Consider the following 18,254-nt stretch of genomic DNA (forward strand, 5'->3'; position numbering starts at 1 on the left):
CCCACTCACTCATCCAAGCGCTCGCCGGCGCGCTCGGCCACTGAGATATTTTGCCGGACCAGGCAACCGACATGATGCCGCAGCCGGTTTCTCTCGGCCTCCAGCTCCATACGCAGCTGTCCAAGCTCCAGCTGGATTGGGCCAGTAGGGCTGCCCGTCAGCCCGCATTCACTATAAATGAATCCTACCGTTTAGGTGTGAGCGACAAGATAAAATGTCATGTGCGTTTAAATATCCTGGAATATGGTGTGATGTTTTCCAGGAGGAATACGTTGAAACCCCACTAAATCATGGATCATTGTTCGCGCCCAAGCTATAGCACAGATTTTCTAATGAGTTTGTTAAGGAATTTAACACAGGCAACTCGGAATTTTGAGTTGTGTCTCCAGTATTTTCGAATTACGTTGAAACGAATGCAACCATTCGTTGACAGCAAGAGAGTAAAATCAAGCACTAAGAAATACGCTTAAGAGTGTAAACATTTAAATGTTAAAATGTGTGGTAAGACTTTCATTTATAAGACATTCGATGAAGGAGTCACTAAAATTGCTAAACATAGTTGCTAAGAGGGTTCGCTTTGTCGCATGCCCTAGCTCCACCCCTGGTTGTCGGGGCAACGAAACCTGTACTCTGCATTTGCATAAGATACAAGTGCCCCCCAAATATTGCATGAGTTTAACCGGTTGGACAAAGGGATATTAAGTGTCATTAATTATTTGACATTTTGCTGTGGAAAGATACAAAAGGGTAGAGAGAAAAAAAAAAGCACAATATGCCTCCTTTAACGCCTCACTGTGAATTGTGTGTTACATCCTCTAATATTCTGATGCGTATAATACCGCTGACCCAGTTGTATGAATTGTTTTGTTGACACACAGATGAAAATAGGTCAGCAGCGTGGCAGACGCCATTCAAGATCAGCAAGACCAGACGAGGTCACAAGGCAATTAGGGGAAAGGCTAGGGGGGACGTTTGCTTTTAAAGAGGTCATGAGGCAAACAATAGAAAATAGAAAGAGCCGCAAACCCGAAAAATCCTCATGCAGTCGCATGTAGTGGTTTTTGTACCTTTTGTGAAATTGTTCACGTAAAAACTATAAATCCAAATTTACATCACGCTAATAGATGCATCTTGGTGCTGACAAGTAATAAAGAAGGAAGGCTCATCCTATGTGTGAATTGTAGATCACAAAAAAAAGTGCTGAACAAATGCAGCTCATTCAGCACTGATTGGGGGCTAAATATCGAGCAGCAGTGTGGAAAGTTGATGGGTACCTGCGAGAAAGCTCCAGAGCCGCAACATCTTCATTATCCTGATGAATCTCTCCTAGCAGTCACAGGAAAAAACAAAAAAACAAAACAAAACATGAAGGACCTGTCAGTAAACGGCAATGCTGGAGGACCCTTAAGATAAAACCTGGTTTTATAAAGCGTAATTGAGTTGAAATCAGGGTTGAGCAATACAGCTGCATAGTACATCATGATATATTTCATAATTGTCAATATTGTATATTTATGTTGCGTCAGTGGTAGGTTTTACACAACAAGCATGGTCGCTACCTTTGTCGAGGCGTCCCTCCAGACGATCCAGAATACTCAGGCTCTCGTCCAGCTGCTCCTTGAGCTCTTTGCTCATGAAGCAGTCCGCCGGGCTGGCGTGGAGCATCTCCTGGAAGGCCCTCTTCAGCTCCACCATCTGTCGACGCTGCAGGCCTGCCAGCCGCTGGCTCTCCTTGAGCTGCTGCCTGAGCTGCGACAGTTCCCTGGCCTGCGACTGCACCAGGGAGTCCAGGCTGCGGAAGCGACAGGCCGACATCAGGTTGCGTAAATTGGCAAAGACTTTGCTTGTGTTGATGCTCCGTATTAAAGCAGCAGTTCTTTTAAGGTTTGCAATGACCATAACATTTATGCTACTTCCGTTGGCATTTGTTTCCAGTAAATGTCACATTATAAACTGAAAACAATTAAGGATTATATCCTAATTTCGGACGAATGACTGCAATGCATTTCAACCTGGCAGGAGATGTAGAGCGGCTGCGAGCATGTTGTAGCTGCTCCTTAACGCTCTTCTTTCTTTCCACTTGAATGGCTTCACTTCTCATGGCACGGGCCTCTCCATCACCCTCTTTACCCCGCATCTGCTCCTCACTGCGCCTCGAGTGATGTCCCCTTGTTCCATCCTGATCGGTCAACTGGTCAGAGCGGTGGCCAGCCACCGCATCAACGGAGTTCCTCCACGCAAGACTTTGCATCTGGCGGATGAGTTTGGTTTGGCTTTCCAACTGGACCTTCAACTCTCGCACCTGCACCTGGAGTAGTAGTGGGTCCTCTGAGCGGCCGTATTCCTCATAATTCTGAAGACTTTTCAGACTGACCTAAAAATACAAGAACAGCCGCTTTAGCTCTTGTCATGTTTGAAAACATAAACCGGGCAGCAGTCGCGACAAAATACCTTGGCCGAGCTCAAAGTCGGGGAACTCGGGTATGGCGTGCTGGAGGTGGAGTCCAGATGTTCAGTGGAGGAAATGCACACCTGCTCTTGAGTCAGCAGCGAAGGAAGACTCAAAGTGCTTCCGCTTGCTTTCACGCCCACCTCTAGGTCTGGACCCACGGACGGACAAGGACAATAAAATGAGTAAATTTGAAACACGGTTGATCACGACAGAACTGCACTTAATTCTAATAATTACAATAATAGAAATTAAAAGCCATGTCTCCAAGCTGGGTCAGAAAAGGCGCAGAACTGATTTGATAAAAGGTACACTTCAAATCTAAACAAGTTTGCCTCCTTGGAAGTAATCCTGGGCCTGTCCTTGACGACGCCCTTGAATTTAGGAAAGGGCAAAAAATTGCACTCTGCCATTCGGGAAACGTTCTTCTTGGCCAGGAATTGTTGTATGCTCAGGACATTATGAGCAACCAGAAGTTGTGGTTTGGGGTGGGAAATATTTATTTTGTGAGAACAGTTCTGGAACTTTTCTGACAGACCTCATATGAGTGTAAATATTGTTGTAACCCTTTCCGATGAAATCACTGGAAAAACGTGCATCAAACTGCAGAACTAACTTGGTAGAAACAAGACTTTAATAACAAGCCAAAGAAGGAAGAGTGAAGATTATTAGGTGCTGAAAAGACATGCAAAGGACCCATCCATGCAAAACATTGCATGGCAGTGAAAGTGTCGGACAATATAACCATACTGAAAATCAGAAGAGAGACGTTGAGGTTAGGAGAGTCAAACAGTGTGTTATGCCCCTCTGTTCACTCCTCATGCAGCCATTGCGAGACTTCAGCCCAAGCTGAGTGAGATTAGTGTCCACTCAGAAGACAGACATGCAGCATCCGTCTCAAAGGCATCTGACCTGCGCTACTGCTCTCTTCCCTATCGTTCTCACTCTTGCCCGTGGTTTCGTAACCCAGGTCCTGCAAATCCACCTGCACACCTTTGTCGTCCTGCTCCAGAGCTGGCATTGGAGGCAACGATGATGTTAAAGTCAGCAACGAGAAAGCTTGGATGGCTCCACATAAGAAGTGGGACTCACCCCAGTACAGTGATAACTTGATTTACAAGTTAGATTTGCATGTTAGCTCGATATTGCCTATTAACATGAATTGAAATTGCATTTATGAATTCCATCTTTTTATTCTGGATCTGTTTTTAATTCAACAAAAAAAAACGCAGTAGATTAAAACATATCATAATTCAGAGTTGGTGTTTTGCAAATTCACCGATTCCCTGTTTTTGAGCTCAGGCAAAAGCACAGTTGTGCTTTGCAGCCATCTTGGTGCAAAGAACCTATGTTGAAGTGAGTTGAGGAGCTTTACTGAGACTACAGGTGTGCTTGTTGCATTCATTGGCAATTGTAATCCTTTATAGGTGAGTTACTTCTGGATTTTCGCAATTTATGTCACGGCTTGGTCTTCAAAGCAACAGCTCACTAAATGGGAAACAAATCTCAACTTGGTGTCACCTGTAAATCAAGGTACAACTGTACAGCTTTCCACAACAAGTCAAACATGTACACAGAATGGAAGGAGCCGAAAAAAATATTATTATCTCAAGGGGCTATCCAATAAATGTTCTCACCTTTTTGTGCTCTGTTATTCAGGGACGGTGCTGTTTGCGCCGTGGCAAGTTTCTCCTCCAGGTTTTTACAGGCTTTTTTCTTTTCCCTCAATGCCTTGTGCAGAGCCTCCAGCTGGGCCTGAACGCACGGCGCCAAGACCTTTGTGTCCGGCAGCACCGCATTGGCCTCGCTCTCTTCTCTTCGGGCCCTCTCCTCCTGCAGGGAGGCCTGGAGCTCACTAATCGTCTGACAGCGATCGGTGAGGACCTTGCAGAGCATTTGCAGATTGCGAAGGAGGTCCGAGTTGAGAAGCTCCTCTGAGTGACTGCTTGGCAGAGTGGCATGAGTCAGGCGCCCTATTTCTTGTCTGTTTTTTAGAGCTCTCTGGAGGTTGTCAAAGTGTTCCTGTAGGTCAGGGTTGGTGAATGAGTTGGGATTTGGACAGGCAGCTGCCAGAGAAGCTATGACAGATTCCACGGAGCTAAGGCATTCTCCAAGAACTTTGGTCATCTCTTGACTTGAAGTTTGATCAGAATCTCCGCCTTCTTCTTGATGAGCCTGCAACTCATTTTCTGCAAGAGATTTGGATTCCGTCTGTGTGGAAGTACTTAGGCTCAGCTTTTCCTGACAAGAGACCTTTAGTGACAAACACTCAGCTCCTACTAAGACCCCTCTGGAGCTTTGCTCATTTAATGAGGCATTTACTGCTTCTATCGTCAAACGGAGATCTCTGATTTCTGCCTGCTTTTCCTGGCCATCTGGTAACGAAATGTGCTTCTCTACCAAGTTCAAAAGTTGGGTAAGTTGTTTGCTGAGGTCCTCCTTTTCCTGGAGCACTTTCTGTAAATCCAGGCATGTCCTGCTGCAGCCCACACAAGCGGACCCTGCAACCCGTCCCGACCCACCTTGGTTCTCTAGACTGCAGGCCGTCAGGTAGGCGATGGTAGACTCGGCAGCTTGCAAAGCCTCCACGTATTGGCTATTGAGACGTTCCTTGTCCTGGAGCTGCGCATGGAGCGCCTCCCAATCAGACAGCTGATTGCCCAGTTGGTTGATCAAAGCCTCTTTCTCCTGGCACTCCTGGTGTAAGAGTTCCAGCTGGGTAAAAAGAGCAGCGTGGTCTTGGGTGTCGTCCGGCATGTTTGAGGCTGGATAGCCACTCTCTTGAGCACGGCCGCAGGAAGAAGAGGGGCCGGCGCTCGGTTGGGATGACGCGGTGGCGTCTGTAGTGGATTGCTGGTCAACATCTGCATGAAGCTGCTGCGTTGCGTCCACTTTACATAGCTCTGAATGTGTGCCGCTGCAAGATTCTGCTCTTGGTCTCACTGGGAGAGGCAGGCGAGATCTGACACAGGCCTACAAAAAATAAATAAATAAATTGTCAGTCATGAATCCATCTGTTCATTTCTATGGTGCTTGTCCTCACTAGGGTAACAGGTGACTAGAATAAGAGGTTCACCAACAGTGAACTGATAGTTGGACATTTTTGGACAAGTTCACAAAAAGTCACCTCTTGAGGTTATAGAGCATTCTTGTTTCGTCCTGAAATGTCACCCAAAAGTCCAATATTCCTAACGTTTTGTTTGTCCTCTATTATATAAACATTAAAACAATCTTATATAAAACACACCCTCTGCTTTGAAATCTTTTTGCCAGCTTGCAAAGATCCTTCTTCCTCTGTTGTGACCAGTGTCCTCCCATCCTTAACACCCTCCTCATCTTTGTCCTTCTCTTGACCCTGCAAAATTTCTTGACTGCGTCTTAATTCAGCCTGCCCATCGCTGCTGTTGTCCGATGTGTCTGTGCTCTCCTTCTCTTTGAACTGGCCGGACTTTTGTTCTTTCAGCAGACCTTGAAGATGCACATTTTCCGCCATCAGCCTGTGGACTTCCTCTCTGTAACAAGGGAAGTGACAGCAATTAAGGGTGAACTTTCTAATGGGTGTGGAAACTAATAATAAATCGTGACAAAAAAAAAGTCCAACCTAAGGTGCAGGAGTGATGCAGCACCACTCTCGGTCAGAAGACATTTTTCTGAATCGCCCCCTGCAGCGGCACACTGAGCATTCTCTCTGCTCTGGCCCAGGCCGCTGTCCACAATCTCATCCCCAAGCAGCTAAAAGGCAAGCCAAGTATATTTCTTTATTTTTAGCCAATCCAAAGAAATTATAAGACAGCCTCAATTATTGGCAGATTTTGGCTGTTCGCAGTTGGGCTCAGTCCCTAATCAGAGTGAATAGTGGCGGTCCACTGCACTTAAAAAACAAAAATAAGCCAACGTAATTCACATCACATTTGTCAAATAACATTGCGCGTGCTAAATTATTTACAAAATCGCCCATTTTGCAAACATTATCCTGGTGGTGCCCAGTTAGTAGAACAGCTTCCACATCTGTTTGCATGCGCCATCAAGTTTGAGTCAGTTTAATTGACCCCAAACCGTTAATGAGGCCCATGGTCAGAAATTTTAAAAGTCAGGCTCAAGTAAATAATTGAGTCAAGTGAAGACATTTGATTTGATGCATATTTAAGAAAAATGACCAGCCCTTTTTAAAATAGGGAACGTCATGATTTCTTAAGACCATACCTGCCCCAGTGGGATGTCCGTCTGACTCGCTTGGTCTTGACAGCGGCACGTCTGGTCAGCTGCAGGTGGCACCTCCGTAATTGTTGTGGTGTCTGACTGCTACAGTAATGGGATGTGAGGCGAGTATGACATATATGGCTCGATTAAAAAAAAAAAAAGATAAATAAAACAAAAACAAGAAAACTGAATGAGGCAACAGAATCCAAAAAACTGTGTAAAGCGACAGCGGGATGGCATGACGTGTCTAATGTGATATGGCGAAGAGAGACCGTTTCATGGGAAACAGATAGACATAGAGAGACAGGCTTGGTTAGGAACAACAGAGGAAAGAGTCAGGAGGAGATAATTTACAACAGGAAAGAGACTGACACTTGTAAAAGAAATAGGGGATACTGCATTTGAGACTAAGAGGTAGGATACAGCCAATAAGAGTTTACAAAGTACAAAAAAAAAATGTTTTGCGTTTTTAATGAAGACAAAACAGTACCATATTGTATACAAACAATGAACCAAGCAAAACAGAAGAATGTAAAGAAATAAACTGTTGCTAGTTTTACAGATGATTGCGGTACGTACTGTAACATTTGCACGTTGCAAAGGTGCACGAGTGACATCAGCAGCTGAAGTCATGCGGTTCATTTGTCTTAGCGTCTGCTTCATGCTCTTTGTGATTGTTTGCGTTTTGTGTGTGTTTTATAACTTGTACCAGCTGAATGGCTGAAGGCGCATCAGCGATTGAGCATGTGGTAGCTTTTAAGTTGTAACTCAAGGCAAATGTAAATTGTGGTATTCCTATGTCAAGGCACGACTGCAGTCATTCCACTAGTCCCAGTTTTCTCAAATGCAGCATAGTAAGTCAGACAGAGCAGAGGTTAAGTCAGGTTCAAAGGTTAGACGGGAGTTATTAAAAGGTCTCCGTTGCAATGGCACCAAGTAGTTTCAATTAACGTGGACACCTTTATGCTGATTAGTTAATTAAAAAAACAAAAACAAAAAAAAAACTCCATGAGGAGTTGAGAGAAAGCACTTGCACACTGCTTTTGCAGCCTCCAACCTGTTTCCATGGACGACTGCTGGCCCGGTTGTGGTCCTCTTTGTTGAAAGCATCTTGGTCAGCCATCTCATGTGCTTCCAGCCTGCTTTGGAGCTCCACATTTAGAGCCTGAAGCCTGCTGACACAGTCCTGCAGCTCTAGCACCTAATGGATGGAGACACACTTAAGTTTAGATTATCATAACACCTATTCTAATTTTCATCAGGCTGTAGTATTTGCATAAAATGAATTCACCTTCTGTTTGAGCTCCTGCGGCGAACTGTTGTCATGCCCCTCACCCACACAGATGCTCATGTAAGAGGTCTGGTCACCAACAAAACTCAGCGAGTCTCCTGGAGCAAAAACAACGCAACACTAGACGTAAATATTTCTCAAAAAACACACAACTAAAAGTGTAATTTCCAGGTCCTACGGCTGTCGTTGGCGCCGCCCACTCCACCGCCGCGGTTCTGGATCGCTCCCAAGCGGGCCTGTAGAGAGGCATTCCAGCGCTGGGCATCTTCCAACTGGTGCTGCACGCTCTCCAGTTCTTTGGGATCAACTACATTGATGCCTGAAAACCAAAATTCAAAGTGTTAAGGAAACCACTGTCTTGATTTTGATTTTTTTATGTATTCCTCGTTAAAGTGCTGACATGCTGTACTGTACTGTGCTTTTTCACAACACCAACTCAAGCCATGACATCACAAATATATATTGGTATGTCCGAATCCATCAAGGATCCAATCTTGGCCGATTGCAATTCAACATTATTGTTGATGTTGGGACGGTGCTGTAGGAGGGTGTTTATGCCATGGTGGATTTTCTATGCAGACGAAATTTTATTTATTTTTAGACAAGTAATGCAAATGGAAGTACAGGAGACTTGAATAGAAAGATCATCATATTTATTAATATTATATTAAATCAGATGTCACAAAGGAAGAAAAAGTAACATTTGGAGTCGGATCTTAAAGCTGCAATGTTTATATTTTCCCCCACGTGATTTAAGGGGCATCATCATGGGAAAATTCAGAAATGTCATCAGTTTTAATTGGCTAGATCCATCTTGCATAGAGAGCTGCTTGTTACATCCAGCTGACCTATTTCTACACCTTCCACTCAGGGCAATGATGACTGATGCGCTGACATGCACACTCACGCACACGAACACAACCCAGGCGTGTGTGGGCCAACTCTTAAATAACAGGGCTTACAGGCCTACCTGAGTGCACAGAGACACTTTCAATCAGCCTCAAAGTCATGGCCTGATTGGACTTGAGATTAGGAGAGGGGAAATTTGTTGTGCTTAAATAAACAAACCAATTTGCTTTGTTAGATAAAAACACGTTTATCCGATTTTAGATTTAACTATTCTAATGTGGCAGATGGCCGAGCCGGCCGGCTTAATACCCGCAGAGATGCGGCGTTAACAGCAGACAGACAAACAGTTTAATGGGGAAGTTGAACAAGCACACAGGCATGTGAGAAACTCAAAGATGGACAAACGGAAGACTTTATTCACATTCTTTTTTTCTAAACAAGAACAGAGACAAATCAGGGGGGTGAAAGTGTTACATGTGAGGAGTGATGCAGAGAGAGAAAACAGCAAGTCAGCATACAAATAAGCAGGTGATGATGATGAAGAGTGGACAGAAGGGAGACACATGCTGAAATGAAGAGGGGTTGGGATCTTGTTAGCAAAAGCAAGCAGTTCAGAGTGACAGAGGACAAAGAAGATGGATGGGTGTGTCTGTGTATTTGTATTTCCCACATGGTCACTAAACTCATTTGTTCGCAGAACCTCAGATTTGTCGGTTTCCTAGCAGCCTAATTGATACAAATGCCCCCCAATTGGGGCTCATGAAGGACTCTTGTTCGTTTGCACTGCACCTTCTCTGACTTTGGCTCTGTCTAGCTCTTTCTCCAAGTCGTCCCTGAGTTCCTCATTGGCTTTGACACCATCCTCCAGCTGCTGCCTGAGGAGCTGCACCGCCGTCAGCTCCAGTTGCAGGGCGTGAAGACGTTGAGCACTGCAAAACAAAACATAACTTTCGTCGTTATTTCGGATACTGATTTAAATACATTTTAAACTGTTCCTACTCCTTTTCGGACTGGCAGTGCAATGTGTTTCAGCATGAGATAATCATTCACTATTTATGTATTCCTGTGTTTTCTTCGTATTTGTTCATTAGACAGTGCACTACATTGTGGATAGCAAGTTATTTCGAGCACAGCCCAAATCAGCTGTCGAAATACAGCTGTATCGCTATAGGTGATTATTCCACACTAATTGCATTCTGAGTCAAATGTGGCGTCAGGCTCGTAAAGGAGGCAAAACACAAAAAGGTTGGAACCACTGAATCAAATCGATAAATCCAAATGGTATTTTCCTGCTATGGCCTGTCTCACCTGTCCTGCTCCTTGACAGTCCTGACCAGGCTGGAGTAGAGCTGCTGCTCGGCCCTCAGTGCTTTGTTAAGCGCCTCATGTTCCTGCTGCAACGCTAGTAGGCTCGGAAGCACCTAAAACCCCCCCCAAAAAAATAATAAATGCCCCAAACAAACTTTAAGCTGTTTCTTTCCCATTTTCATCAACCAAAAAAGTATTTTGTGATTTTTAAGTTTTACTTCTTGCTGACTGTCTCCACCAATCATGGTTCTCTCTCTTTGTGGCAGCCCCAAAGGCGATCGATCCATGCTGCCGCCAATGAGCCGATCCGGGGCGAGATCACATTGCGTGTCCCCCTGGCCAAGGCGCTGTTGGAGAACCTGCTCAAAGAGCAGGAATCAAACACTAAGGTGTTGGCAATTGAAAAAAATATTCAAAGTTGGAAATTTTCTATGGGATAAAACAGGCATTACGCAATCAAACCAGGAATTCAAATAATTGGTAAATGGGCTGTCACTTGTAATAGCGCTTTTCTACCTTAGGTACTCAAAGCGCTTCACACTGTTTCCTCACATACCGCCAGCATCAAAGCAACTGGGGGTTCAGTATCTTGCTCATGGACACTTCGACATGGTCACACTGGCAAGAGATTGAACCACTAACTTCTTTAACTAATGTCATCCAAGTACAGCTGAATATGAAGACTTTTTTTTTCCAATATGGAACCTTTTCTAAATAGCCCTAGAATGAGCTGTCTGAATTCAATGCTCTTCCATGACAGACTTCTTACATGGATGATTTCATCCTTGGTCTGAAGGGTGGCAGTCAGGGACTCGAAATTGGCGGCCTGCCCTTCATTGCGGCCCTCCAGCTCTGACATCAATGCCTGGAGCTCTGCCAAAGACATCTAAATGGACATAGCAGGACCAGTGAGTAGTAGGAAAATAAATATCTTGACCACGTGATGGAGGTAAATAAAACCTTCAGTTCATTCTCCCTCTTCAGGGCTTTGTTGAGAGCCTCTGTTTTTTGTGCCAGCTCTTTCTTCAGAACTACAACAGTCTTCTTGGAGAGTGGAATGTTCTCCATGCTGTCGTCGCTGTTCCTCCTGGAGAGCTCGGCTACGGTGCCGGAGAAAAATAATATATTAATGAAAAGCTGCAAAAAGGTTGTGACAGCGTTATTAACGCTCACACACTCACACCCTGAATTAGCCTCACCTTCACGCTCATCTAATTTCTCTTGCATTATCTGAATGGTTTGTCTGAGCTCCACCACGTAATCTGGCTCCTTGTCATGCTCTGTCTCCGGACCACGGTGGAGGAGCCTCTGCAAAAAAACAAACAAAAAAAAACAAAAAACAACCATTTCAGAGATGTCACGGCCAACATCTCCAGTAATTAAAAAGAGTCAAAATGAAGGACAGGATTACTGGCTCTGTGGGTGTTCTAATTTCAATCCCCGCTTCTTAGGGTTTCAAATTAAGCACATTTTACAGCGGAGAGTTTGCTTTAACCGAAGTGGAGCTTACGTCAATGACGCTGTCTTTTTCATTGAGGAGGAATCGGAGCTCTGCAGTTTCCAAAGAGTCCTTCTGAGCCGCCGTGGAGCTTTGCCTCTCAGCAGCGGCGAGCTGATGCTGCTGGTCGGAGAGCTGCCTCCTCAGCTCCTGAATCTCCTGGGAACGCTCGGCTAGCATTCGGTTGTAGTGCTCAGCAGATTCCTGACGAGAAAAAAAAAACGGAAACATTTTTTTTTTTTTAATTGAAAAAGATTGAGGTGGAAAATGTGTGATTTGGTTGAGGAAAAAAAGAATATTCATTTCCAATGGGCTAATAAGTCATATTTATTTTGCAGAAAACTGTGAGATAAGCTGTAGAAATGAGTTTTTCAGAAAGCATCACTTTTAAAGGAAAAAGGAGCATTTTCAATGGAAAAGGTATGCATCCGCCACTCACAAAAAAAAAAATAAAGGAATTCCAACTAACACAGCAGTCTGATTGTATATCTGAAAGCGTTTAAGTAGGGTAAGCTTCTGCTCTTTCCGTTAACCTTAATGAGTTGGTCCTTGCTATTTATTGTTGCCAGCAGTCCTTCCACAGCGCCCTGGTTGTCGACCACAAGCCTTTCCCTGGCTTTTACAGCCTCAGCCAGCATTGCCTCGTTCACCTTTAACCTCTGACCCATTTGCTCGGCCAAGTCACGCGCGTGACTTTGCGTCTGGCTCAGCACCGATTCGGACAATTCCTGGAAAAAGACGTGATGTCAAAGTTGAGCGATGACAAGCTTAGGCGTTAGCCATTAGAGTGTCACCCGGTTGAGTCCCCAGACTCACCTCCAAATCTCTGGTCTTGCCGTTGAGGGAGAGCTGCAGCTGGCTGATGATGGAGTCTTTCTCTCTCAGCGACCTGTTCAAATTGTCCTCCATGTCTTGCTTGGCCCTATTTAGGTTCTTCAGTGTGTTTGCGAGATGCTGCAGTTCCACATCCTTCTCCTTGATCAGGCTATCAAAACTCTGTGCAGGAAAAATTCACCCAATAATACTATATTTTTGCTTAACACAGAAATAGCACCCGTAACTGAGACTGCGCCTTTTAATACAGTGTGCCTTATGGTTGCGCAAATAATGCCGTAAATAATACCTACTTATAACTGTTAACCGATTTGCATCAAGAAATAAATTCAGATGTATAATTCAAGTCTTGCTAGAAATGATATGATGAGATATATTCTTTAATTAGCATTTTAGCTTGGTCACATCTTTTGTCAGCGATTTATCTTAAAGAAGTCCAGCACTAAATTGAATTTGCATCTCCTCACGTTTATAGTTTCTTCGTTGTGTGACAGAAAGTTCTTGAGCCTTTCTAGGTCCCTCTCCTTCTCCCTGAGCGGTAACTGAAGCTGGTGGATTGTGTTGTCTTTTTCTTCGATGGCTGCAAATCTCTCATCCAGCGCTTGCTGTGAGTTGGCAGTGGGGAAAATCATACAAAAATAAAATGAATGCGGCAGTACCTTGAGATACCAGTATATTTCATTGCACGACCACTCTTGTAATTCAAAACACTCAGATCTCAAAATATGGACATTCTGTTTCGTGTGCCTTCGCCACATGAAAGCAGTAAAATACAGGATAGCAACATGGATATAGATGGAGATGGTCTCAGCACAGCAGTAATGCTAGTCGTAATTCATAGAGTAAAGAGAATATATGCCTTTAAGTATTGTTATATTTTATATATATATATATATATATATATATATATATATATATATATATATATATATATGCACTACCTCTAAGCTAGCGGACTTAAAATCATAAACGTAAACCATATAAAAAAATTTAATTTGTAACAAAGCTCACCTCCAGTGCCTTTTCTTTTTCTTTGAGCCTTCGGCGCAGCTTAGTGAGCATGGTATCGTTTCCTGACGGACTCTTGTTTTGCTCAAAATCTCTGACAATGTTTATGTACTCCTAAAAGAACAAAAGCTCAACCAGTAAAAAAGGAATACATGTAGTTTTTTTGTATGTTTTTTTTTACTTTAGATGAACGCTGTTGTGTCACCTGTAATTGTTGCTCTTTATCGGCCAAGGTGAATGTTAGCCGCTGGATGGTGACATCATGGGCGTGCACTTTTTTTTTGGTTTGGTCCAACAGCTCCTGGTACATCTGCTCCAGAGAACTTTCCCTCTCCCCGATTTCACCGCTTATCTTTTTCAGTTGGTTGTTGAGGTCCTGGGAGGGGGAGGGACAATATTTGCACAATAAACCCCTGCTATGTCACAAATTATCTTCTGCACCCCATGTTATACTGTAGATTTTTCAGCAATATATATATTTTTGTAGGGCTGCACGATATTGGAAAAATATGCAAAATGGGTGTTGAATATAGGAATATTGATATTGTGATATTCAACTTGTACCTAAAGAAAGGACATTTGCATGCATTTTTTCATGCAGCAAGGGGGGGGGGCATGTCAATTTGTTGTAAATATCAGATTTCCACCTTTCGCAAATGTGATAAAGCTTTTTTTTTCCTTCAAGTCTCACATTCAAGGCTTTGTCACCCTTCTTCTTCTGCTGCTGCAGGTCTTCTAGCTCCACCTCAAGCTGCTCCTTCGCCTGCTGCAAGTCAGCCAGCTCTTGCTCCCTCCTGTCCAGGGCCCGCTGCAGCTTTTGGGCTTCAAGCACCTTGGCATGGTGCTCGCCCTGGAGTTGGATCAGTTCTGTTTGCTTGGCCATTAAAAGACTTTGGTGCTCTTCCGCTCCCTAGAAGAGAAAATGAGAGAATGTTATTGAACTCAAAGATTTTTATGGTCACAAAAAGACCTCCCTGGCTAGAAAAGACAACTTACGTGGTATTTTTGCATCTGAGCCTTGTGCGCTGTCTCCCTGGCTTTGGCGAGAGCATCATCCCGGTCCTCGATCTCATGGCACAACTCTGCAATCTGTGCAAAGCCAAGAAGGACAGTGTGACGGGTTCGCAAAATAAAAGTTGGGCTTCCAAAGAAGGTTCAAATAAGTTTGTCTTAATAAGGTCTCACCTCTTTTTCCTTTTCTCTGATGACCTGTGTGAGCCCTTGGATGGTTTTGTCTCGCTTAAGCCCATTTTTTTTCTCTGTTTGGAGTTCATTCTCGCTCTTGTCCAGCCTTCCTGACAGCATCTGTGGACAAACAGTATTTAATGGAGAAACACAAAACTAAAAAAAGTAGCTTGACATGCCATCTCAGCATACACTGTTCCTCCACAATACATTGTTTGTGTCCCCATGTAAACCCTAATTTTTAAACTATTGCTTTTTATTTTACAGTAAAAGAGTGTTCGCCTTCATGTTGTGCTGCAACCGAGGTCCACTGTACATAATCAACAGCAAGAAGAAGAGTAAAAAGGTTGCCGACGGACATCCAAAAATACAGTAATTGTCTTTTTGCCACAGAGCAACGAGGTAAATATAACATAGCATCAATGTTAATTTTTGTTGTCCTGTCTATGGCGTTTCACCACTTTATGGCATCATAAAGATAGCGGATTTGCACTAGAAGAAATTATATGGTTATTTAAATAAACAACGTTGAGTTGGCTTTTGTTTTCTGGATCAGATCAACAGAAAGCCACCACTGTGAAAGACAGCTTGAAGCCTCTTGTTTGGAGAACTGAGCAAGCAAACTTTTTTTTAAGTGCATTTTAATAAGTTCAAGTCTGTTAATAAATAGTGTTCTATTAAAAAATGGACTATGTATTGCAGGTTTTCACCTATTTTGCACTACACTGTACCTTGGTTTCACTCTGGGTTTCTTCCAGTGTCTTTGTCAGGTTTTCATGAGCACTTTTTGCCTGGGTGAGCTCTTCAGTCAGCAGCTTATTGACGGACTCCAGTCGATGAACCTCACTCTACATGGCAGATTTGGAAAACAAAAGAAGACATAGGATAAGTAAGTTACACTTCATTAACACTAATACTGACCACCAGTGACAGTCTGCGCAGCTGAATTGCAGCATAAAACTACCTCCGCTGTCGCGGGCATGTATTGATCATCAAATTCTTCTGTTAGGTCATGAAGAGATTTCCACTGAGCCTCTCGTCGCACTCGCTTGTTACAAGCGTGGAGATGGCCGACACTGAACCTTTTCAGGACAGGGATGCGGCTCCCGGCAGGGACTGAAACTCCTTCCTTGCTGAGGCAGCGCAGGAGCTGGATCAAGTCAGAGATGACTGAGGGCTGCCGTGAGGATCTGCGGAGGAGCATTTTAGCTTGAGCCTTTCCCGCTGGAACGTCAGAGGCAGCGTTTCGGTTGACAAAAGTCTTCGGTTCTCTGACCTTTGCCTTACGCGGCGTGGATTCTGGAGTGTCAAAGTCTCGATTGAGGGACTGCAAGGATGCAGAACGGCCTTTGAATCCGGACCTAGGAAACGTGCCCTTGTAGTGGACCAGGTCCAGGTACATGCTCTGAGAGCAGCCACGTGAGCCACGCAAACCCAAGCTCTTCATAGGGCTGTCCAGCCCCAAAGTTGATCCCATCCTCCATTTCTTGAGACCCGAACGTCCCGGCAATACTCCTTTGCCCACGAGTCTATCCAGACTCACACATCTCCTCATGCGGTGACTACTGCCGCTCTCCCTAGGCGATTGTGCGTCATCAGGGAGCAGACTCACAGCCTCGTCGTCAAAACTGGCCGCCCCGGATGATCTGAGGAGCGTTTTGGAGCGGATGTTCTCCTCATTGCACTTAGCCTGGTCGGGGTTGTGTTTGTTGTACACATGGATAATGCACTGGATCAGGTGCGCTTTCTCCGCTTGTATTTTCTGCACCTGGCTGTTGTGCTGTTCCTGCAGCTGGCTGAGGTTCACGTCGCATTGTATCACCTTCTCCAGCTGGAATACACATTTCCCACAGAGGAATTCGCCGCGGCCGTCGCGGGTCACCTCCCGGCTGAGCACGTGTGACAAAATGATCTGCAGCTTCCTCTTTGCCGACGAGCTGAAGATCCATCGACACTGATTGCCAACCAGACGGCCACTGCATATGCGACACGAGTCCTTCATGTCGCCTTTCAGACTTGTCCACGTTAAAGAGGTCCAAAATGCTCAATCCTAAAGATCCTCTGCCTGACAGCCACAGAAGAGCGACCCATCATTGTGTGAGGCACGTAACGGAATGAATGATTACAAAGCACTGTAAGCCCTAAGCCTTGAATAATCCCCGCTCCTGCCACCGTTCCACTCGCATCCAACGCAATCGGTCAGGTCAAATCCTCTGAGTTTACTGTAGTAATCTTTGCTATGGCCAAAGTCTGCCCAACTCTCAAAAAGCGCCCTCCGGATGCTGCATTGCAAATAAATATGATCAGATCTGAAGAGGGTGGGGGACTGCTCCGCATCCTGGGAGTTTATTCACTCTGGCAGCGCATAAAAAAAAATCCACTTGAGCAAGGTGTCCTTTAGCGATCAGTGCTGGCACATTAGATCCTATTACGCCTCAATCCAGAGAAGACCACTGGGAGAGCCTCTGGTGATCTCCCATCTCTGTTTGACATCGACCATGCCGGACCGGAGTCATTCCGCACGCAAACTCGCGGATGCCTCGTGGTGAGCTCGGCTTCTTTTAAGTAAATATGGACGGCCATAAATAACCGACTCCAGACAGCCTGGTAATCCGGTTTTAATTTTGTGCCCGGGGACCTGCAGCCAAGACCTGATGAAGGGCCGTGAACTTGGCTCAATGAGCGAGTTCACCATGTTCTACGTGCAAAGTGGTGAGAGCCTGTAAGATGTTACAGAGTGGCGAGATGCATTGCTGCTCCTTGTCTGGTCCAAATTAGCCATAGCACTAATTCAGAGGCAGAAAAGGTCCCCAACTCTGCTCTAGTAATCGTCTTGGCATAGGGGAGAGAAGATAGACTGTTTGCCTGTGAGTACTAATATATGCTGTTTGATTGCATTCAAGTTGCAGTTGTTTGTCAGTTTATATGTACAAATGACATCAATGCCGCTTTCTATTAGACCATCCATGACATTTTTTTACATGTTGAACTTTCACTGACTTAACTGACGCTGAGCTTTTGATTCAAAGTCGAATAGAGAAGAATTATGTAACAGGCTGACACAAAGACGCAAAGAGATTTCACTAGCCTGAAGAGGCGAGGTGAAAAATAAATTTAAAAAATGGATGTAGTAGTATATTCAGAAAGCACTAACCTGGTGGTTAGGTTTTATTTCGTCCTTTTTTCTGAGTAGTTCGTCCCTCAGGGCCTGGGTGTCAAAACAAACAATTTACATGACAGCAAAATCAGGCCGTCATAAGAAAGTCATACCTGAAGTTCATCCATCATCTGTTTTCGATCAGATGACAGCGTATCCATCTCAGTGGGCCTGTCGTTGCTCTGACGGATTTCCGCTTCCTGGTTTGTTAACGTGATCTTCAGCTGCTCGATGATGCTGAGGGGCAAACAACAATGAAACCTTTCCAAATCCGAACGTTTGCTTTAGCCTTGCGCTTTAGCTTACCTGTCCTTCTCCTGCAGGGCCAGCTGCAGGTCTTGCACAGGGCCAGGCAGTCCCACAAATTGGAGCTGCTTCTCCATGTTAATGTTTTTGAGCTTCTCTTGCTCAGCGATGGCTGCCATCTTCTCCATCTCATCTTCAGCTGTGCGCAGGAACTGATGCAACAAAGAAA

At 44.6% G+C, this 18,254-nt stretch overlaps 1 protein-coding gene across 8 annotated transcripts in view; it reads right to left on the reverse strand.

Annotated features, from left to right (window-relative positions):
• The window catches only part of cdk5rap2 (CDK5 regulatory subunit associated protein 2), a 37,730-nt gene that overhangs the window by 13,345 nt on the left and 6,131 nt on the right, over positions 1–18,254 (reverse strand). For 5 of the 8 annotated variants that reach the window (XR_015839670.1, XR_015839672.1, XR_015839671.1 and 2 more), the window contains exons 1-29: positions 15,587–17,167; positions 15,354–15,470; positions 14,623–14,742; positions 14,434–14,526; positions 14,129–14,347; positions 13,643–13,813; positions 13,441–13,551; positions 12,897–13,034; positions 12,412–12,591; positions 12,129–12,323; positions 11,608–11,799; positions 11,297–11,405; positions 11,058–11,197; positions 10,867–10,983; positions 10,316–10,456; positions 10,098–10,210; positions 9,579–9,718; positions 8,119–8,259; positions 7,941–8,038; positions 7,707–7,850; positions 6,653–6,751; positions 6,051–6,181; positions 5,697–5,961; positions 4,087–5,422; positions 3,362–3,463; positions 2,452–2,600; positions 2,013–2,374; positions 1,560–1,792; positions 1,275–1,326 (exon numbers count right to left, since the gene is read on the reverse strand). Coding sequence is in view for 5 of the 8 variants with exons in the window: in XM_088280516.1 (XP_088136642.1) it covers positions 1,275–1,326; positions 1,560–1,792; positions 2,013–2,374; positions 2,452–2,600; positions 3,362–3,463; positions 4,087–5,422; positions 5,697–5,961; positions 6,051–6,181; positions 6,653–6,751; positions 7,707–7,850; positions 7,941–8,038; positions 8,119–8,259; positions 9,579–9,718; positions 10,098–10,210; positions 10,316–10,456; positions 10,867–10,983; positions 11,058–11,197; positions 11,297–11,405; positions 11,608–11,799; positions 12,129–12,323; positions 12,412–12,591; positions 12,897–13,034; positions 13,441–13,551; positions 13,643–13,813; positions 14,129–14,347; positions 14,434–14,526; positions 14,623–14,742; positions 15,354–15,470; positions 15,587–16,624 (6,446 nt within the window). In the remaining 3 variants the exon portion in view is untranslated. Of the gene's footprint in view, positions 1–1,274; positions 1,327–1,559; positions 1,793–2,012; positions 2,375–2,451; positions 2,601–3,361; positions 3,464–4,086; positions 5,423–5,696; positions 5,962–6,050; positions 6,182–6,652; positions 6,752–7,706; positions 7,851–7,940; positions 8,039–8,118; positions 8,260–9,578; positions 9,719–10,097; positions 10,211–10,315; positions 10,457–10,866; positions 10,984–11,057; positions 11,198–11,296; positions 11,406–11,607; positions 11,800–12,128; positions 12,324–12,411; positions 12,592–12,896; positions 13,035–13,440; positions 13,552–13,642; positions 13,814–14,128; positions 14,348–14,433; positions 14,527–14,622; positions 14,743–15,353; positions 15,471–15,586; positions 17,168–17,776; positions 17,831–17,892; positions 18,017–18,085; positions 18,238–18,254 lie in introns of those variants that run through there. The other 3 variants (XM_088280518.1, XM_088280519.1, XM_088280517.1) reach the window with 2 other exon arrangements.

The sequence above is a fragment of the Idiotropiscis lumnitzeri genome, chromosome 18 (assembly GCF_059441095.1).
Source record: "Idiotropiscis lumnitzeri isolate Australia: NSW breed Sydney's pygmy pipehorse chromosome 18, RoL_Ilum_1.0, whole genome shotgun sequence".
In the NCBI taxonomy this organism is placed as follows: domain Eukaryota; kingdom Metazoa; phylum Chordata; class Actinopteri; order Syngnathiformes; family Syngnathidae; genus Idiotropiscis; species Idiotropiscis lumnitzeri.